The sequence below is a fragment of the Erythrolamprus reginae genome, chromosome Z (assembly GCF_031021105.1).
Source record: "Erythrolamprus reginae isolate rEryReg1 chromosome Z, rEryReg1.hap1, whole genome shotgun sequence".
NCBI classification, from domain to species: Eukaryota; Metazoa; Chordata; class Lepidosauria; order Squamata; family Dipsadidae; genus Erythrolamprus; species Erythrolamprus reginae.
The window spans coordinates 119,287,511-119,310,166 of NC_091963.1; the positions used below are offsets into that span (position 1 = coordinate 119,287,511).

A 22,656-nucleotide genomic window follows, 5' to 3' on the forward strand; every position below is an offset into this window, starting at 1 on the left:
ATAAATTATCAATAACTTTTATTTTAAATCAGGGATAGTCAATCTGCCCTGTATAGCTTCTTCTGATTCTGTAGGCTTCAAAGGCTGTTATTCACAATTTAAGCCTGTATTGTAACTTGAAATTTCAGATGCAGATTAACACTTTTAGTCAACATTTAAAGCATACCAATCGGTTAGGCCTGAATAAATACTCCATTCGCCCAAATAGTTTATGCATTTATCACTACTTGCAGGAGGAACAGAGAAAATATTTCCTTATAATATCTTCATACTGTGGTCCCCAGCAACTTTCACAGCAGTAACAAAAACAATAACAGGAGATTGTCACTTCCATCTCAGTTTAATTAATGAGTTTTTCTAAGTGCCATTTTGAAATCTGTAATGTTTAATGCCTTTTTGATGTGGTCATTTTTAGCAGGTCTTGGCACTTCTAATTATTTGGGCTCAGATAAGTGAGAATCATTGGCAAACCCAGTCACAAATGTTAAAGCGATCTCCAAATGAATCTCTATTTATTTAATAACTCAGCAATGAAAGATGTTGCTAAGCCAGAGCTTTTTTTTTTTTGCCAACTTAATTAAAACATCTGCAGTCTTAGTTCATAGTGGGGCAGGGGAGCAGTTATTGTCTTGGCTGTGGTGCTGCTTGGAATTTATTTGATCTTCATGAATGTTTTCAAAATGAATGGGATGGTGATTTATGCAACCATAAACAGTGACGGCAAATCAAATAATATTTTTATGTGCTACCTTTATATCCCTTCTTTCCACCAGAAGCTCAAAATGTCCCTATAGCTTTATTTCTTCCATGCATTGGATGTAAACATGAATTATTCTGTGCATGTTTTTGTGGAGGAAAATGAGGTTGAATTTGGCTGTCCAGTTCTGAACAAAATCTTAATCTCTATCTGATTTAAAATTTATAGCAAGTAATTTGAAAATTATTAAGCTATTTTCACATATATGCTAATTATTTATAAATTGTGTTAAACCACTTTTGGACAACACACTTCATTGTGTAGCAATGTAGTGTTTTCACGCTAGTCTGGTCAAAAGAGGCACATAAGATGTCTTACACTTGTTCTGTCTGGGTCCCCCCCAGACGCCAACACCAACCAAAAAGAGTAACCAGACACACTGATAAAAAGCAAAGGCAGTTTATATAATTCAAAGCAAACACAGGTAACAAAAACTGTTCTTACAGACAGGAACACTATGAAGCTTCACAGAGGGTTCACGAAGGCCAGGCAATAAAACAGGATTTTTGCTGCCAAAAACAACGCTGAAGATAATAAAACCCACGCCTCCCCCAAGTCTTCCAGACTTCTAGGCCACAAGCCAAGATCAGAGACGCCGAGAATCGAAGCAAGGTCACAGGACTCCTAGTTGATAACTCTCCACAAGACTGTAAGGGCGGGCCTGCCTTTTCAACCCTGCTGAGGAGAACCACACCCAAACCCAGCTGTTGCCAATTCAGGGATGGAAATACCTTTCTAATTGGCCCTGTCTTTGAGCTGCACGTCGCTGCCTCATGTCTATTATAGCCTGTGCGTCTTCATCCAATGAATCTAGGCTACTAGCTGGGGAGAGCCCCCCCCGGGGGGTCTCAGGCTGCTCTCCCTCCTCCTCTTCCTGACGTTCCTCTCCCCCATCTGCCTGGTCCTCCCCCTCCTGTTCACTGTCCTCCTCCTCTGGGCATGGATCCGGCAGAGATCCAGCCGGTCCCTGAGGAGCCGCAGGCTGAATCACAACACTGATGTTGAAAATTATGGGAAACAATCTGTGGTCTATTTAGTCTGTTGATTTGTGCTTACCTATTGGTAGATCACAAACATTATCTTCCTTCTAAGGTCTTTTTCCAATGAGTTCTTGCTGAATTCATGGATACTTACATATAATTTTCTTGATGGTCAGATAGATGTGGTTGACCACTCTTTTTTTAGAATGCATTTTCAACTTTCCTAGAACTGTAGGATTTCTTGAAAATCTCTCATTGAAATATTAACTAGCTTTGACCTTGTTTCCAAGACAAGCTATGTGGTGCCATGCACTCTTCACCCATTTGTCAAGTGTGCATAACAAATGTCACAGGTATCATGACATCATTATGTAAATGATGTAAAATTATATAATGTGTGCCATTAGTACTTGACAGCATGGCAGGTGTGATACAACTGTAATTTACACCCTGGAGGACCATCTTTTATAAAGGAGGAGTCATGGCCACCAAGGTCCAGCAAAATGGAACTTCCCCTCCCAAGAAAGGGGTTCAGAATTCTGGAATCCTGGGATTTGAATGTCCACAGTTAGCTTCCTGGGAAGTTGAATCTCCTGAAACCAGTCTGAGGTAAGATCTGAGGTCTTATGAGGGTTGAATTTGAGTCTGTTGACACCCATCCAGACCCCAACAGCCTCCATGCACCAGCACATCACTTCCACTGCTTCGTTGACTGGACATGGGGTGAAGATGTACAACTGGGTATCATCAGCATACTGATGATACCTCACCCCATGCCCTTGGATGATCTTGCCCAGCAGTTTCATGTAGATATTAAATAGCAGGGGGAAGAGGATCAACCCCTGAGGCACCCCACAAGAGAGCAACCTAGAGGTCGACCTCTGACCCCTCACTGCGACCGATCGGAGAGGTAGAAGGAGAACCACTGAAGGACAGTGCCTCCCACTTCCAGCCGGCACAGAAGGATACCATGGTCAATGGTATTGAAAGCAACTGTGAGGTCAAGAAGCATCAGGACAGAGGATAAACCCCTGTCCCGGTCCCACCAGAGATCATCCATCAATGCGACCAAAGCAGTTTCCGTGCTGTAGCCGGGCCTGAATCCTGACTGCTGAGGGCCTAGATAATCGGCTTTTTCCAAGGACCGTTGGAGCTGGAGCGCCACCACCTTCTCAACAAAGGGAAGGTTGGAGACTGGATGATAGTTGTTAAGAATGGCTGGGTCCAGGGAAGGCTTCTTGAGGAGGGGGTGCACAAGTGCCTCTTTGTAGGGAGCCGGAAAGGATCCCCTTCCCAAAGAAACTTTGACAATCTCCTGGACCCAGCTCCGTGTCACTTACCTGCTGGCTGAGACCAGCCAGGAGGGACACAGATCCAGTAAGCAGGTGGCGGAACTCACAGCTCCAATGGCCTTGTCCACTTCATCAGGTGTCACCACATAAAACTCTTCCCAGACAGATGGACAAGTAAGAGCCCCAGTCACCTCGACTGACTTGTTATCAGTCGACTCTGTTATCCAATTGGAGTCAAGATCCACTCAGATCCGAGCGACTTTATCAGCGAAAAATGTGTTAAAATCCTCAGCACTACTCTGCAAGGGCTTCCAAACTCCCCCCTGTTAAGAAGGGAGTGGGTCACCCTAAACAGAGTAGCCGGGCAAGATTCCGCTGATGCAATCAAGGCAGCATGATACGCGCATCTTGCCGCCTTGAGCACCACTTTGTAAGTTTGAATATGAGCTCTTACAAGTGTTCGATCAGATTCGGACTTACTCTTCCTTCATCGCTTCTCTAGACGCCTTGTTCTGCTGGGCTCTCTGATAGGAGCCTCCTGAAAATACAAATTTCAGACACACACATGTTTGAAAATTCAAAACAATGTTCTTTATCACAAAATGCAAAATAAACAAAGCACTCTTTTTGTATGGCAAAGAGCACTCGTCCCAAAACAATCGCGTAGTCTGTACAATTACCCTTAAGCAGTCATTTAGTACTTAGCTAGCAACTGTGAAGAAACTTCGCACCCCTTCTTCTTCCAACGAAGTGAGACACACACACACGTTGCTCTGCTTTGTTTTCCAAGGCGTGAAAAAGCAACAAAGTCCAGAAGACACAGGATTCCTGACGAACTCTGACGAACTCTGATCAGATATTCTTCCACAATGGCCAAACCCACATGGCCTCACTTATTTCCTGTAATATGTTCTTACTTGGTCTCTTCTACGAATAATTCTGCGCTTGCGTGGGTCCAAAATGTCATCATCTGAATCAAGGGAAGATAAGGGAGATTGACTGCCTGGGCTGTGTGCCAAGCCCTCCTCTGCGGGCAAGTGCATCTGGAATAACCCCAAGCGCCCTTTGAAAGTCCTCTGGGTCCATCAGGCGTTCAGAACCACCTAGTTAGTTCTGCTTCCCTGTGGGGAAGGATTGGAGCCAGGAAGTCGAGCCGAAGTAGAAAATGGACTGACCATGAGAAAGGCAACACTTCTAAACCCCTTAGTCTCAGACCATCACTCAATAGCTCAGAGAGGAATACCATGTTGGGTGCGTGCCCCCCCTCATTAGTCGGACCCTGTACTACTTGAGTCAGGTCCATGGCTGTCATGGTGGCCATGAACTCCTGTGCTAACCCTGAGGTTTCACTGAGCGACAGTAGGTTAAAGTCCCCCAAGATGATAAATCTGGGGAACCCCATCGCCAGCCCGGCTACCTCCTTGAGTAGCACAGGCAGGGCTGTTGACACACAGCTGGGAGGCAGATACATGAGCAACAAGCCCACCTGAAACCCTAGATATTAACTCCAATATTTGCTCAGTGGTTCAGTACCGGTCTCTCAGTTCCCCTCAGTCCAGGCAATCTCTTAAGACAGAGGCAGAGGCAAAGGCGACAGCGGGGGCGGCTCGTAAAAACAGTCGCTATCTTCCACCTTACAGCTGATCTTCTCACTGCGTTTTACTTCTAAATCACCTAAATCCTCTACAACCGCCCGGAATGAAGCCCCTAGTAGCGTGAATACAGCTGTTACTACTCCTCTCAGTTCCCCTCAGCTCCCCTCAGTCCAGGTGATAGTGGGCCACACCCTCCTGTGGGTGTGTGGAACAATCCCAGGGAGGCATGTATGACCCCAGGAAACATGAGTGGTCCCTCTCGATCGATTTCCCTGGATGGGGAGTGTTTTCCCAGTTGCATGCTGCTTTGACTCTGGAAGAGAAGGCAACCAGGCGGGCCAGGGCAACTGTATGGGTTCTTGTTGTTTTCGGCACGGGCCATGGTAGCCATGAACAGAATGGCAAACCTGCTGCTGGACAAGGAGGAGCATCCTCTGCAGCTGGGCAAAAGCTTCAAATGGCACCCTAAAGCCTCCTCCAACCATTCGCTGTGACTCCCCGGCAGGAGCAACATTATGGGCCAGGCTGGTGACCCCAAAACACCAGCTTGATTAATCTGGCCTGGCCCCATGTCAAAAAGAGGGCCCTAACCACGGTAGCCTATGCCTGTCCAACTGAAAATAGGTTCCACTGAGTTCAGTGTGATTTACTCCCAGGTAAGTGGGTAGAGCAGCCTTTCCCTGCCAAAAGTTTGCTTACAGCTTATAATAAGGCAATTAGGTCTCAGCCCCCTGGCCAAAGAAATGAGATATATGTTGTATGATTGAACTGGTATGATTGTTTTTAAATATTGGATTTTTAGATTGTAATTTTAAATTTAATTAGATTTGCCGTTGTACTGTTATATTATGTACTGTGAGCTGCCCCGAGTCCTCGGAGAAGGAGAGCATACAAATCAAATGAATGAATGAATGAATGAATTAATTAATTAATTAGAAAAATAATAATTATTAACATTATTATTAACATTAAAATTCCATTGGGGCTCAGATCGGAGAGTTGGGAGGGCGTGCGGAATATGTACTTCTTCCTAGGAGGGGCGTAACAGCAACTAATTGAGACGCACTGCCTTAATTTAAAGGGTCCAAATCCTTTATTCTACATATAGTATGTTTTTATAGAAATCAACATGCGTGTCCTTTTGCTCAGCTCAGTCTCTCTGGAAACACAAAGATATAAAACGTATTTGTAACACATGCAAGCAAAAATTACAGAAAAAGACAGCAATGCCACGGTTTCTGTCTGCTGAGAGTCAGGGGAGAGAAAGGAGAGAAAAAACGCTATGGGAGGAAGAGAGAAATAAAGTGAAAGAGAGCCAGTGCCAAGAATAAAGAACAGGAGCAAAAGAGCAAGTGTCTGCCTGCCGAGACACTCAGACTGGCTCAGAATGGATTTCTGGCTTATCAGGCAGGGACTGATATTCTTCTCAACAATCTGCTTTCCAAAGTTACTTTAACTGAGGCTGTCAGGGATTGAATCTGGCACCATCTGTGTGCAAATCATGTGCCCAACACTGTAGTGTGATTGCTCTTCTCAGTGGAAGGTTCAGATTAGAAATATATTTTCAATTAAGAGGCAAGGGGATGAAAGTGACTGTGCTGGTTAACTGCAACTATGAAGTCTTTCCAAATACTTTCTTCATTTGTTTTGGGAATGAATAGAAATAGTATGTCATGTTCAACATTATTCCTGCTGAAAAAATGTCTCCCCCCCCCCTCTTTCCAGTCAACTGGAAATGTGTCTGGAATAAAGAATATTTGGTGCATCTGTTTTCTTTTTATGCCCTAAATGGCTTTTCTAGACAATCAGTTCTTATAATTGTAATATTGGAAGTATTAATTATGTGAATCAAAGCTGTCCCCTTGTGTTCTGCCGGACTCTCTGGTAGGAGCCTCCCCAAAATTCAAAGGTACAAATTTCAGACACACACACTTTTGAAAATTCAAAACAATGTTCTTTATCACAAAATTCAAAATAAACTAAGCACTCTTTTTGTATTGCAAAGAGCACTCGTCCCAAAACAACCTGGTAGTTTGTACAAGTCCCTTATCAGTTCGTAAGTACTTAGCTTGCAGCTGTGAAGAAAGTCACAGCCCTTCTTCTTCCACGAAGTGAAACACGCTTTGCTCTGCTTTGGTTTCAAAGTGGTGAAGAGTCAACAAATAAAGGCCGGAGTCAGCAAGACATTCATGAAACACAACGATCAGATAATTCTCCACAACGGCCAAACCCATACGCTGCTATTTATAGCAGCAGCACTAATTACAGCAGCCTCACCCAACCACAGGTGGCTTCATTTTCTCTTGTAATAATCCTTTAGTTGTTGCTTCCTATGCATCACTCTACACATGCGTGGATGTGTAAATTAATTCTTGTTCTGAATCCAGAGATGATACAGATGATTGATCTCCTCCTGGGCTGTCTGCCAAACTCTCCTCCTCCCTGTCACTCAGGCCTCCTTGGTCAGAGGAGACTTCATCGGCAGATTCCACTGGGAGCAAAACAGGCCTGCAGCATGTGGATGTCTCCCCCACATCCACCTGCACATTCCTTGGGGCAGGAGCTGGGCCAGAGCTAACCACAACACCTTGCAAGTCCCTACATTGTATGCACAGTGCGATGACTTTGGATCCAGATCTTGAAGGGAAAAAAAACAAGGGGGAAATATTTTCCTCCCAAGTATAATATATGGCGGCATGTATTCATTTCATATGACAGTTGATTCATGGGCCTTCCCTGCCAACTGATGTGGGGCTGATCTGCAACTAAGATGATTTTCAAAGATGACTCTAGATAATAGCCTTTTATCTTCCTTTTTCGGTGGTAATCGAGGAAAATTCCCACCTCAAGGAATATGAAGAACATGGAAAGATCCTACCTAGTCTAGTAATCCTGTTTCAAAAGGACTAACCAAATTCCATGGGAAACTCACAAGATATTGAGGGTACCAACATCCTCCTGCTATTGTTTGATAACAACTTTATTTAGAGTCCTTTGATCATGAAAATGCAATATTTCTATCAGGTCTGGTAGCCAGCAATCATCATCTTCTTCCTGAATTTGTCTAATGATCCTTGAAGGTCATCTAAGTTGCACAACAGCTCACATCTTTTGGCAGGGAAGTTCATGAATAACTATTACTGTGATGAAAAAAATACAATTTGTTAGAACAAATGAGCAGTTTTACTTCTGAGAGAATCTGAAAAGTGTTATTCCTCTGGGTCTTCCTACTTTGGGGGAGATATCTGAAGTTTGGATCAGGCAATAATGCATCATGTTGTAAGAGGAAGGGAGTAGCCAGAAGTCGAGGTTCAGTTTCACTGTTTTTTTCTACTCAAGAATGCAGGAAGAAGAGAATGAAGGACCCAGATGTCAATCCCGTTCTAGCAGCCAAGGAGAATGTGGTGAGTACCTCTTCGACTCTTGAGGATGTGGAAGGAACTGCAGGTGGCCTGCCCCTCCTCACTTCCATCTCCATCTTTTATTGTGCTAGGCCAGCTAATAACATAATGATCTATTCCACCTTAAAGCTAGAATGGGAGAAAGGCAATCAAAGAATTAGGAGGAGGTAAGCCATGGCTTGGAAGTAGGGAACTAAGGCCTAACCAAGAAATCAGGAGACAGATCAAGCTGATGCTTCATGGTGCTATTGCTAAGACTATGGATAAAATGCAAAGTTACCTGATTCTGTAATGATGGCCAAATGTGGTTCTAAATTCATACCTTGGTATGTTGGACTCCAAATGTTCTTCTATTACTTTTCTATGGGTCAGAAAGTTCCACAAGGTGTATAAACAGTCTATATGTGTCTGTAATGGTGCAGTGGAAGCAATACTACTTTTTATGTGACTTGAGGACAACCCTGCCATTGGTCTTTAAAGTTTGATAACCCATGAGGAACTCGCAAGGGATTGCACCAAATAAGTAAACCAATGCACATGTTGTTAGTTTATTTAGACTCAGTTTAATCATGCTTCCATCATGATAGACATCAACTCATTGTCTATGCTAATACTGTATCATTCATTTAAACCAGGACTGTGACCTAATAGATATATTCATGCAAAATGTGAAGTGTAATTATAGTTGATTTTTACTACTTACTTTTCCTGTGAATGATTCATAAACTGTATCCCCCCAATGGTTTCATTTAGCAACTAAGAATATTGCAGCCATTTATTTGGAATTATGGAAAGTATGCTAAATGTGCTTGGAAACTGAGGGACAGATGTCAGGCTGACTTAATTTATCTGTTTATCTGCCACACTCTGCTTGGCCAGATTCCGTTGACCAGCAGCTCCAATTGTGCTTTAAATTTTTAATTAGCTGCAAGATCATGTGGTTAGTGCATGTTATGTAACTTTTAAAATGGACAGATTTAATAACCAACCTAAGTATATAGTATAGGTGTAGCTGTTTTGCATTCAAAATGGTTAAAACTGCAGCCTTTTGTACACACCTATTGTAGTGTTGGACAGAACAGGTTGAACTTCCAGTAGCACTGGAAAGAATGTGCTGATGGTTAAATGGCTAACACTTGGTGGTCACAACCATGCAGAATATATTGGCACATAGCAAAATCCATAGTGGATCAAGTTCCGATGCCCATGGAAGAAAACACGACCCACCTGGATTCACTTAGATTTCCCCTCTTTTTTCCAAAGGTCTGGATTTTTTTTAAAAAAGGAGCTTGTGTTGCCCCCCTAAGACTTATATTATTTCCAATTAACTATACTTTTCATTTGCCTAATGTTCAGCAGTTTGTTAGAAAGGGTACTGGAACTGTTAAAAAGTGGCAGGTTATTCAGCTTTGCATTAAAGGGAGAAAACAGATATGATTAGAAGGGCTTCTGTGTAGAAAATGGAGTTGACCCTACTTCTGTGATGGAAAAGATGAATTCTCTGTTGCTCTAGGGCACTGGAGCAAATCCAAAGGGGTAGAAATTACAGGGAAAGTTATTTATTATGAAATAAGTCTTCGAAGTAAGATTCATAACAAATCAAATTGGTCACAGAAGCGGTAGGCTATTTCTTATTGGAATTACTTATACAGAGTCTGCCTGTGAGGATTGCTGTAGTTGTAGATTATTAAATATTGAAGACAAGATACAGAATTGAGGATTCAGCTTGACACTTCTGAGTACCCTTCCAACTCTATGTTGTAGCATAGTGCCCACAGAAAATATTTATCCCTGTATACCAGGGGCGTAACATGACAGATTCCCACCAGGGAGAAAAGGAATCCACTTTCTAAACTCTAGGTTGCCAGACCCTGCAGGGCAGCTGTGTAGCTGTCGCTTCCTATATATTTATTTTTCAAATCAGTTTTTTTAATTTAAAATCTACCTGACTCTGATTGACGCAGATGGAGCTGGGATAGGCTTACTATCATTTGGGAAGAAAAGGAGTGAAATATTAAATAAAGGGATTGAGTTCCTAAGACAAGCCTGTTTTTGTAGGTTTGCTAAGGACTTCATATCTGTGCTGGGATTCAGATGAAAGGATTAATCCCAAACTCTACCCAAGAGCTAGTTTGGTCTAGTGATTTAAGATACCAAGCTAGAAACCAGAAGACTGTCATTTCTAGTCCTGTCTTACAGATGAAAGCTGTCTGGATGACTTGGGTCAGTCACTCTCTCTCACTCCAAATTCTCTCACAAGGTTGATGTTGTGGGGGGAAATATGAGGAAGTAGTAGTATTATATTTTTTTCTGCCTTGAGTGATTTATTAAAAAATAATAAAGGTAGGATATAAATAAATAAATAAATAAATAAATAAATAAATAAAATAATCAGCTGGCCTAGTCAACTCAGGGTTATGAAAAACTAGATGAAACTCTCCCTAATCCTACAACTGCCTGGATTTTTCTACCCCACCCTATAACCAGTTAAATATGAGCAAGTAGAATATACTGTTATGTGGGGTTTGTACATGTTGCCAAACCTGAATGTGATTTGGCTTAGCATGTTAGATGAATCCTACCCTTATGGCTCAAGATCTGAGGTTTATGACTTTAGTGCGATTTTTTTATCAGGTCAGCTAAGCTAGAAGTCTCACAAAAGAGACAAAACTTTGATTGAAATTCAGACCCTTTACAGCAGTGGTTCTCAACCTGGGAGTTGGGACCCCTTTAGGGGTCGAATGACCGTTTCACAGGGGTCGCCTGAGACCATGGGAAAAGACAAATTTCCAAAGGTGTTAGGAATTAAAGCTTCTATTCTGGTGCCTTGGAACATATTTTTACAATCCAATCAGGCATTTACGGTAGGGGTGTCCCTCTGACCTTCCTACCCATCAGCTTAAAACTCTGTTGGGAGAATTGGCACTAGACATTTGGTTGGGGGTCACCACAACACGAACTGTATTAAGGGATCACAACCATAGTTCCCTCTAAGCTGAGCAGTGAGCAATCGCTCACTTAAAAATCATCATCAACTCAGAGTTTTCCAAACCTGCCCAGAAGCCGAGAGGGAAAGAGTGAGAGGGAAGGAGAGAGAGAGGAAGAGAGAGAAACAGATAGAAAAAAGAGAGGAAGAAAAAGAAAAAGAATGGGAGTAAGGAAGAGAGAAAGAAAATCAAAGTCTAGTTTGAAACTAGCTCAACTATTTAAGTGGCATTTTGATATTGATAGAGTTGCCCTATTATGAGCTCACTGTTATAGACACACAGTACAGTATTTTATTTTGAAATTCTCTGAGGCAAAACAGGGTGGGTTTTTTATTTGTTTGTTTGTTTGTTTATTTATTTATTATTTCTGTGCCGCCCAGTCCCAAAGGGACTGCCGCTCAGACACTATACTTTTCCACCCACCCCCCCAAAAAATTAGAGGGAACACTGATCACAACATTAGAAAGAACCACTGCTTACAGTAATATTTGTGCAACTGTTTAGATAGTTCCATCCAGAAATACTGTAGCATGTTGTTTTATTTATTAGAATTATGTCCCACTTTCTTTGTTCAGGAACTTAGGTAATACATATTGTGAATTCTACTTCTACTTACCACAAAAAATATAATGGTCCACCATTTTTTGTGTGTGCGTGTAAAATGAAAGTGCAAACCAAAATAACTCATAAATGGTCTTTATCTTCTGTATTTCCCAGGCAGATGGTTCATCAATATGAAAAAAAAACCCATGCTGGTCATGGAGAGCTTTTGATTGGGTTCAGGAGATTCTTTTCATGTTTTGATTTTTTACATGGAAGAACTATGTATTACAGTGTAGACATTAACTAACCATTTTGCTTTCAGTTCCAGAACCTGAGAGTGAAGGGCTATCTTCCCTTTTTCTTGAATTGGAGCAACCTTGCCCACCTCCTCGAAAAACTTCGTGAGTAGGACTTTGAAATGATAAGGAGTCAACATTAGGGAGAAAAAGATTATTAGAGGCAGAGGCTGAATTGCAGCACCGTATCCCTTGTTCCTTCTCCTACGAAGGGTACATTCTTTATCCTGCTGCAGTCCTTCAAAGCCCCTGAAGATTTATCATTAGTCTGTAAAATATAATGCAATTTCCTGAGCAGCGGCATTATCAAGAGAGCAATGTCTCAGTATGACAGGATATTAGTAGCGATACTAAGATATTAGAGTAGGATCTCATATTTCCTCCCAAGTATGGAGAGGGAGTCTCTTTGAAAATTGACACTAAATCCTGAAATATTTAATGGGACGGAAGAGAAAATGATTAAATACAGGTAATTAATGTATGACAGTAATAAAGCCTGCCCCAGTCATAAGTAGTGGCAGTTTTTTAAATGAAGCACTCATGTGATTGCCTCGCTTAACAATTACAATTACAGTGTTCCCTCGCTTTTCGTGGGGGATGCGTTCTGAGACCTCCCGCGAAAGTTGAATTTTTGCGAAGTAGAGATGCGGAAGTAAATACACTATTTTTGGCTATGAACAGTATCACAAGCCTTCCCTTAACATTTTAAACCCCTAAATTGCAATTTCCCATTCCCTTAGCAACCATTCAGATTATTACTCACCATGTTTATTTATTAAAGTTTATTTAAAAAAATATTTATTAAATGCAGACCAAAGTTTGCCATTGTCATATGACGTCATTGGGTGGGAAAAACCGTGGTATAGGGAAAAAAACTGCAAAGTATTTTTTAATTAATATTTTTGAAAAACCGTGGTATAGACTTTTCGCGAATTTCAAACCCGCGAAAATCGAGGGAACACTGTACTTCTCTCCCAGTTGCAGTTGTTAAGCGGAACATGGACTTGAGTGCCTTGGGAGGCCTGTTGCAGGCCCAAGTCCAATCCAGCATGGCAGTATCTCTTCACAAGTGACCTGTTGCTGACTTCTGAAGTTCCCCCTCCCCCTTCTGAGGCCCCCCACGCCCTATTTCCCATCCCACTGGACTTTACAGTCTTGGGTTTCCACCCCACACCTTCCAATCCGATCTCAGTTCCCTTTTCTGAAGATCACCTTTGGGAAGGAGAAGTAGCTTTCCTATATGGAGGCCTTATAGTTCTGTTCTGGAAGTGGGGGGCCATTTTGTATTTCCAAAATGCCTCTTGGTCAAAACAGAGGCTATACCAGGTGAGCATGAAAAAAATAACAATACCCATACTGGTTCACTATAATATTGTCCATTTCCCTAGATTTAGGAAGTCTGGTGGGGCAAGTAAAGGCCTATCTAGATCAACGTCTGTTAGCGGCAATGGCCAACTGGAGGCCTCTGAAAAGAGCACAAGCAGACCAATGAGAATAAGAGCTGAAATTCTATGCCAAACTGCCTCTGACATAGGAACGAGTCCTTCTGCTTTGCCAGAAAGTACTTTCTCAGCTTCTGATGAGAGAGGCCAGATCAAAACAGACGACTCCGAGGCCTAACACTCTGTCCTATTAATGGAGGCTGGGCATGGCCTTCACCTTTCTTTGTTTCCACTTAGGCGTCAGTATCTGAAGAAGATCATTGCCGAATATGAAGCCTTGGACATGGAAATGCCTTGCATCCGCAAGTTTCCTCGGCCGCCTGCTGCCCGACCCCTTTGCCTTTGTTTGGAAAATCCGGTTAGTCTAACTTCACTGGGAGAAAGAGTTTCAGGGCCCTTTTAAGATGTCTGAAAAGAGCTAAGCTCTCAGAGAGAAAAACAGTTGCTATTTATTTTTTTTCCCCATGTCCCAAAGAGAAGTTAGATAAATTCATCTTTTGTGTGCTGGGTTAGAGCAGATTAATTTGTTTTTTTTTTAAATAAGAGAAATCCCAGACAGATCTCATTGTTGTGCACAGAAGTGTGTGAGGCCTGAGAGCAACACACAGGCCCATCTAGAAATGCTGTAATTTAAAAAATGATCAATCCCCCCCATTCACTTGTATACTTAATTCACTTGTATACAAATGATCAATCCCCCCCCCCATTCACTTGTATACTTAATTATTCACATCTATAACATGCATTTGTGAAAGTATAATTGTGATCACAGCAACCATAATGTCACAGTCAATAGTGTCTGAAGGTACATTAGAAACTGTGGCATTTTAAGTGACAATATATCTGGGCAAAAATATGCTATGGCTTAGCTGTACTAATGAAAATATTTTAGAAAGGACAACACTTGTGGATATCCTGAATTGTTCACCCAGAAAATTTAATTATTCAGAGTGAATGGAGTTTATTAGCTGTCCATAATGCACTCATGGGCAATTTAGCCTTAACTTTGGAATTTTTTTCAAATAAATAATAAAATAATGATGATGATGATGTAAATAAAAAATAAAAATGGCAGCAGTAGTAACATTTTTATACCATTCCAGAGTGGTACAGCACTTTCTAAATGGCTTAAAAATGTCAGCATATTGCTCCTAAAAATCAAAATAACAATTTTACTGACCTTGGAAGAATGTAAGGCTGAGTCAACCATGAATCAGTCAGGATTGAACTCCTGACTTTGGGGGGTGAGCCTGCAATACGGCATTCTATCCAGTGTACCACCACAGTTCAATTTCATATATTCATTATGATGTTGGTTGAGAGCTTGGCTGGCTTAGAAAAGAAAAAGGAGATAGGATGGAGAGGAGAAAGTAGACTGATTTGTGGGAATAAGCCTGAACAACCCAATGAAGAAATTAGTGAAATTTCCATATTCAAACATACAGGTAGTCCTCCACTTACATTTCCAGTTTCCATCATTTTTATTTATTGTTTCCATTTTTCATTTATTTATTTATTGTATTTATTCATTGCCCATTTCATAGCAAACAACTCTGGGTGGCTTCCAGCATTCAAATATTAAAAATCTAACAAATAAATATATTTAGAAGAATAAAAATAGATATTCCAATCAAGATATTGATAAAAGACAATGAGAAGAGAATAGGATGCATGGCGGAGCTGTGGGAGGTGGGATTTGCTCTTAATTCAACAATCACCTCCATGTGATGTTTCCCCATTAGGGCCCCAGGCCATCTGGCATAACCAGGTCCTCAGGCTCTTGCAGATGTACAGAAGGGTGGGAGCCAATCTCACCTCAGGGAGTAAGATGTTCCACAGGGTAGAAACCATGACAAAGAAAGGCCCTTTCTCTGCACCCCACCAGCTGGAATTCCTTGAGCAATGGAGCCTGCAACATGCCTCCTCTGCTGACGCAGGTGGAGCAAACCAGTCCCAGTGGGTGAAACAGTTCCTCAACTAACCTAGACCCATGCCATACAGGGCTTTAAAGATAATAACCAACACTTTGAATTGCATCTGGAAGGAGACTGGCAGCCAGTACAGTTTGCAGAGCAATTATAATATAGGTCATCTTAGGGAACCCAGGAACTGATTATGCTGCCACACTGCACTAATTGAAGGTTCCAAATATTCCTCAAGAATAGTCCCATATAGAGTGTATTGCAGTAATCCAGACATGAGATGGATGGCTTGACTGATTGAGCTCAGGGATTCCTGATCCAAGAAAGGCCACAACTGGTGCAACAAACAAAGTTGTGAAAAGGCTGTCCTAGCCGTGACTTCCAAGTGCTCTTCGAGCTGACCAGAACCATCAAGTTGTGAACTGGGTCTGTCTGGAGTCGTGCAACCCCATCCAGAATTAAGTTGGGTAAAGCTCCGTATCTTAAAGCTCTATGCACCCAAAGTAATCTGTTGTTCCCCACCCAGTCCCCCACAGCTTCCAGAAATTGCAATGGTATCACTTGGATCACCAGGGGTAAATATATAAATTTGAGAATCATTAGTATATTGATGATACCTTAACCTGTTGGCAAATGATCTCAACCGGCATTTCATAGAGATGTTAAAAAGGAGTAGAGAGAGTGTAGAGCCCTATGGTACAGCAGAGGAGTGATTGTGGGCTGAACCTCACTTCCTAGCAACACTGATTAGGACCAACCTTAAAGAAGGGAGCCAAAGCAGCACAAAACTGTGTCACCCAGCCTCAAACCCAGCAGCTGGCACAAAAGGGTACCATGGTCAATGATCTTGAAGGCTGCTGAGAGATCAAGAAGAGCAAGGATAGTTGCAGTATCCTTCTATCCCGCTAAGTGTGACCAATGCTGTTTCTGTCCCACCATCGAATCATAAATCAGTTTGTAAAACTTGTCATCATGTGACCAATTTTATAACCAGTTTTACCATAGTTGCTAAGTAACTCTGACTTCCCCAATTGATTTAGATCCATAAATCATGATCATATGATCGCAAGATGCTACCCAGTCATACATACAAGCCAGCTGCCAAGCACGCAATTGTGATTACTTGATAGTGGAAATTGTGTGACAGTCATAACTTTGAGGATGAGTTGTAATTTTTTTTTTTGAGGCTGTTGTAACTTCTAAACATTGTTAAATGAATGGTTGTAAGTCAAGGACTATCTGTAGTATGAAACATAGAGGATGATAAAGCAGTTAGCCATGTTTTCTGGGAATCCTGAGAGTGGTATTAGTTTCACATAAGTGAAAAATGCTAACTATGATTCTGACTCTGTGATCTTGAGTGATTCCAGTCTCTCAGCTTAACCTACCTTATAAGATGTTAGGAAGGGAAAATGTGGGAATAGCAGAAAATCAGAAGTCCAATAATAAAGATAGGGTAGAACTATAACACACAAGACATAACAACTTAAAAGGTTCTTAGCGGGTGTTGGAAGAGGGAGAGGTGATGGGCTTCAATGGTTGAGCATCCCTTCTGACTTTTAGCCTGAAAAGGAAATGAAGCATGCTGATATCCTAGCAGCCATAGAAGCTGTCATTCCCAATGCCTTTGAAGCAGGTCTACTACACAGCATCCAATTTGAAAACATCAACGTAATCTGTGGAACTGCTGGGCGGAAGAACAGGTTGGTATAGATATTCAACTACTCTATCCCCCAATCCTCTGGACTAAGGGAAATCTGTTTGGCCATTCAGCTTTACTTGACTTGCTTGTCTCATGAGATCATTAAAAAAACATTTGGCTGAGACAATATGTAGTTTCCTTCACTGACCAGCAGGCTAATCAGTGTTTCTTATCTTTGATAACTTTAAGATGTATAGACTTCAACTCCCATAATTCTCTCCCCCTCCCTCTTTTTCCCTCTCTCTTCAATCTAATCTAATCTAATCTATTATCTATCTAATCAGTCAATCAGTGTCTGTCTGTCTACCTATCTATCATATGGTCGTCCATCTCTAGTGCAGTGGTCCTCAATCTTTCTAATGCCGCAACCCCTTAATACCTCATGTTATGGTGACCCCCAACCATAAGTCTAGCACCAATTCTCCCAACAGATCTCTAAGATGATTGGCAGAAAGTCAGAGGGACACCCCACTGTAAATGCCTGATTGGTCGGATTGTAAAAATATGTTCCAAGGTGCCAGAATAGAAGCTTTAGTTCCTAACACAATGGGAAATTTGTCTTTTTTCATGGTCTTAGGCAACCACTATGAAATAGTTGTTCGACCCCCAAAGGGGTCCTGACCCCCAGGTTGAGAACCACTGGTCTAGTGACTCTAAACAGCTAACTGCATAAAACATGGAATCTATCATTTGATCTCCCTTCTTCTCCTGACTCGTATGAGACACACTGTTTAGGGCCCCGTTTTAGCTGTGTTTGCACAACATTTCTGGGCAGACCAGCAAAGCTTTGGTGAATGCATTAAAAAAACATAATAAGCTTGCTTAACTTTAATTTTTTTTAAAAAAAAAATACTGCATTATATGAACCAGTATTGTCTGATTAATCTATAATCCAATATATTGTGTAAATTGGAAAAACAAGTTAAGTGAGTAACAAAACTAAATGTATGTTATACTAACCCAGTGTTGGGTTCTTGAGAAGTTACTTTAGTTGGATAAATCTTGATGAGTTCATTTATGCTCCTTACAATTATGCATTCAATTAAAGGCAGGAAAGTTCAGGACACAATTTAGCTCAGCATTCTGCAAACTTCACAGCTTTAAGAAGTATGGACTTCAACTCCCAGAATTCTCGAGCCACTGGGGATTTCTGAGAGATAAAGCCACATGCCATAATGTTACCAAGTTTTTAAAATACTGATCTAGCAGATGAATAATGCATAATCTGGGCCAGGCCAGGCCAGTTACCATTTTTCTTGATGTATTTAAGAGTTTCACTTTTCTGTTGCATTAAACATGCCAGTTGAATGGCAGCTATGGGTAGGTCAGTGTAAATTATGCAGCCCTGCCATAAAAAAGAAAATTTATAATCTAGGCAAAGGACACAGGAGGCCTCCTGGACATACAGCCTTTCGCTCCAAAAGGCAGCCCTTGGGATGGGATGTAAAATTGTGCACTATAAAAGCTGAATATTCAACCCAGAAGCATACTGAGTTTATGAAATGAGAAATCTAAATGCTTTTGCTTAACTGGGGAAGTTAGCCTTCAATAATTTGGGGATTTTGTTCAACTCTTTTTCTGAGAAAAGCAAAATCTGCTGTAGACACACTCCATTGTTTGTCTCTGTGTCATCTATGCCACTGACTCCTGCCATTTTTGCCTATTGCACTGATCTTGTCAAAGGGGTCATTCTGAAATTTTAAAGGGATTATTCTGAACCTATTGAACCATGAGGTCTTGGGGAAGGAGCAGAGGAAACTTCTCCATCATAATGGAGTTTGATGAAACCATCTTCTTTTTCTTGTCTTCCTATACAGGTGGCTGATCACAGTATCAGATTTCCGAACTCGGAATCAGCTGTTATGTTGCGGATTAACCTTGGATGGAAACCATTTTGTGCTGCGACGCTGGGATAACCTGGTGATGGAGGACTATCGCATGCACCTTCGAAGGTCCTTAGCCCGCCAGCGTCTGCTGGACACACTCAGTGACTCCTGGGAAGCCAGTCACTTGGATGGCATCTGACATCCTCCATAAAGGATATGAATCCAAAGCCAAGCAAAACATGATGATGTCCTGCTTGTGGATCTATCTAATTCCCCCCCCCCCCCCTTTTTCTTAAATTAGGAGAATGTTTCCCCTGAAAGCTTACATTCCTGGCTTTTATTCTTGGGCTTTTCTAATCACACATTTGAAAAGAGGGGGCCCCCTAGAGGACCTCTGAAGTACATATTTTCGGCTTTGCCTATCTCCAAAGTATGCAACCTTGGAAGAACTGTCACACCTTTGTGGGTGAAGTTTGTCAGATTTATTTTCCAAAATCTGTTACTATTTTCCAATGAAACTGAGAAACAAGACAGTCCTTCTAACTGTATGAAAAGCAGAAAAGTCTAGGACAATGTTTCTCAACCTTGCCAATTTAAGGACATGTGGATTTCAGCTGGGAATTGTAAGTCCATGTATCTTAAGAGTTATCAAGGTTAAGAAATACTGCTCTAGAAAGACCATACATTGATTTCTTGCAACGTAATTTATTTCTCGCAGTTTAAATTCCCAATTGTTGCCAAGTTTGCTTTAGTCCACTTTCTTTTGTTATGGCGAATTTGTATAGATTGAAACATCATTGCTTCATTTCTGCTTGTTTGATATAGTTTTTATTTATTTTTAATTTTTTTAAAAAACCACCCAATCCTTTCATGCATGCAAATTGCTGGAAAAATTGAAACAGGTTATGTTTTCTCCCTCCCATCCACCCCCTGGTGCCTGACCTATTCTGAGTAAATGTTAACATCTGAAATTTATCAGAGGACCTTTAATTTTAGAATCTTAATAGAAAGTTATATTGCTGAATGTTCTGATTTACAATTTGCATATAGCTTCCCCAAGTCACGTCTGCTCCCCTCCCCCCAACTCTCCTTATCCAGTTGTATGATTCAGCTGTTACTGGGCAAGAAGTTCATGGCTGCAACACAGGCAGCTAAATAATTTTAGACACAAATGTAATTATAATGTTAATAGTAGATTGCTTTAGGCAATCATATATCTTACTTCAGAATAAGCACCATTTGGTTTCAGAAATAAATTACATTTTAAAGTAAAAATTACAACACAAGTGTCTTAACTGTACAACTGTGTACTATGTATAATAAATTTAAAATACTATAATAAACTATAGTCAATAATGGTATGGATGTTGTATTGGCCTCTGGCATCTGCTATATTCTGAATGCCCCCCACCCTTGCGATCGGCAATGGAGCCAACAACCTCAACCTTGATGTTCACCTGCTTCGGAGTTCCCAGAGCTACATTGAGCGTAGTATAATTAATGGCTATGGGAGCAATAGTCCAACCCATTTATACCTTCTACAGTTGTAACTGGGGAAATCAGACAGAGCTGAAATGTTTGGCGCTGTGTTCTGCTGTTTCTTCTTCCAAAATGTTATTATTAAAAATAATGCTTTCCCACTGGAGTCATGATTACATGTTCCTTCTATATCAGAATAGTTATGCTCTGATTGATTGAAAGGGGGTCAGCTGTAGGGAATGGCAGCTTCTAACCTAGAACTGGACAATGGAAATGGAGTGTCCTCTCTGGGTGCCTCCAAGCCTATATTGGCAATGGGAAATAGCACCCCCAAAGTACAGTAGTCAAGTAATTAGTGTACCAGGACAGTGGGATACTTTTACTGCTCTTGGGATTTTTCCAAATGCCCTACTTTACTAGCTCTGTATTAGGCCAAAATAGTCCAAGGATCATACCAAAATTACCACAGGGCCACACTGCTTGGAACTACTAGCTCACCTATTGTAGGCATGTTGTCCATCTTACCAAGCTAGGTGATTCTTGTGGGTTGTCTTCTTGCTCCTGGGCTAAATTTCTGAGTCTGAAGAACAGTAATCCCCAGCCATGAACTCTTCTGCAGTGATATTATCTGCATGGGATTTGTTATAAAAGATATTTCATTCACTGTTCCACCCAATCTTTTCTTCTGTATTCAAATTCAGTCTATATTGTATTTCAGTAATTCTCATTCAGAACACTAGACAGTTCCTAATGTTTAATGTGAACAGGTTACTACAGGTAGTCTTCGACTTACAAACATTTGTTCAGTGTCCAAAGTTGCAGTGGCACTGAAAAAAATGGGTTTTTCACACATTACAACTGCTGTAGCATCCCCATGATTATGTGATCAAAATTGGACCCTGGGATCCCGGCATGTATTTATAAGGGTTGCAGTATTCAGGACTCATTAGATCACTTTTTGCAACCTTTTAAAAGCAAAGTCAATAGGGAAGTCAGATTCACTTAACAACTGCACTTCTACTTACCAATTGCAGGGATTCTCTTTAACAACTATGGCAAGAAAGGTCATAAAATGGGGCAAAAGTAACTTAACAACTATCTCGGTTAGCAATGGAAATTTTGAGCTCAATTGTGGTTGTAAGTCAAGGACTACCTGCACATCTAATGACTTCCAGTGTTGATAAGGGATATTACTAATGAGGATGGTGGAGACTTTGAACGGCAAAATCTGGCAAGGATCAATAGAGCCTTTGATAGAAGTGGACTATCCCATAAAGCATTGGGGGAAGGAACACTAAGCTCTGCAATCTAATTGGTGAGTTCCTTAACAAGTGTTCTTTGAGTAATGATCTGATCATATCTGCTGCCTGGTGCCTTAGCAGGCCACTGGGAGGACATCTTATGAGCTCCCTAAATCAAGCATAGCCAGGTTTCTGGCAAAAGAGCTTATTTGTTCCTAGCACAGCCCAGAGGTTCAGTAACTTGGTGTAAAACACTGGCATGGCAACAGAACCAATTAACTTCACTGGATAAGCTAGAAAGATTGAAAGCTTCATCTCAATTGCAAGCAGAACTGCTTAATTGGGGTGGCGGAGAGACCACACCACTCCCGCTCTGCTTGGTCTGATTTAACTATTCTAAGCCAGAATTTCTTGTAAATCTGCTGCAAATAATCCAGGACATCAAAGATTTAGAAGTGGGTTCATATTTAAAAACAGCCTGACCAAATTGGCCACTGGTTGCTTTCCCCCTACACTGACTTTATCAATGGCAAAAAACTATAAGCTGCTTTTTCCTATTTTCTGCAATGGTCTGTAGTGATCCCAAACTCAGAAAAGTTGGAGCATGGAGGGAAAATTATGACTGCAAGCCAGAAACCAGAGTCAAACATCAGGGCAAGCAGACACTGGGAATTACTAAAGAGAATGTAGTATGAAAGCTCAACATACAGCAAACCATTTGCTTATCCCCAGGGACCTGGTCTGCCTCTGCTATCCCCTTCTCCTCCACTCATGGATGGGGTGGTATTACTTTATTTATTTTTTTAAAAAAAATCAAAATAGTGACTCTATCCATGCAATCAGAACCCCTCCCACTTTTTTAACAGATGTGTTTAAAAAGGTCAGGGCATTGATCACATGATTATGGCTACCATTTTGACTTTTCTTTTTACTCCTCTGCAAACAGGCCTGCAAGATTAAAGAGAATAACTCTACTTTTTTTAGAGAGAAAGTCCTCTACTTCTTTTTTTCCACGAGTGAGAGAAGACCCATCTTTGAACAAGAGGAATTCTACCAAGATACTTAGGTTTTGAGAAAGTTTACAATGTGGCTTTGTGAGTTTTGCTTTCAAGTCCGGTATTAGTGCTGCTACTGAACTAAAGTGGTGAATGAGTTGCCAGCACTAAAATACATTCAAAGGGTGAGCAGAACCA

General features: G+C 41.2%; 2 protein-coding genes across 2 annotated transcripts in view; one reads left to right on the forward strand and one right to left on the reverse strand.

The window, feature by feature from the left end:
- RUVBL2 (RuvB like AAA ATPase 2) overlaps positions 1-22,656 on the reverse strand; it is a 615,067-nt gene that overhangs the window by 417,802 nt on the left and 174,609 nt on the right. The window lies entirely within an intron of this gene.
- Positions 2,219-19,009, forward strand: CZH19orf81 (chromosome Z C19orf81 homolog). Its single transcript, XM_070727894.1, has 6 exons — positions 2,219-2,346; positions 7,964-8,028; positions 11,878-11,956; positions 13,531-13,651; positions 16,779-16,918; positions 18,735-19,009. The coding sequence occupies exons 1-6, from the start codon at positions 2,219-2,221 to the stop codon at positions 18,940-18,942; spliced, it is 741 nt and encodes a 246-aa protein (XP_070583995.1). The 3' UTR covers positions 18,943-19,009.

What these genes read in the sequence shown, in the direction of transcription:
- CZH19orf81 (XM_070727894.1), top strand. Translation starts at nt 2,219, where the DNA reads ATGGCCACCAAGGTCCAGCAAAATGGAACTTCCCCTCCCAAGAAAGGG. An exon ending in TAGCAGCCAAGGAGAATGTG is followed by an intron (nt 8,029 to 11,877) that starts GTGAGTACCTCT and finishes TTTTGCTTTCAG; the next exon opens with TTCCAGAACCTGAGAGTGAA. An exon ending in GCCTTTGTTTGGAAAATCCG is followed by an intron (nt 13,652 to 16,778) that starts GTTAGTCTAACT and finishes TCTGACTTTTAG; the next exon opens with CCTGAAAAGGAAATGAAGCA.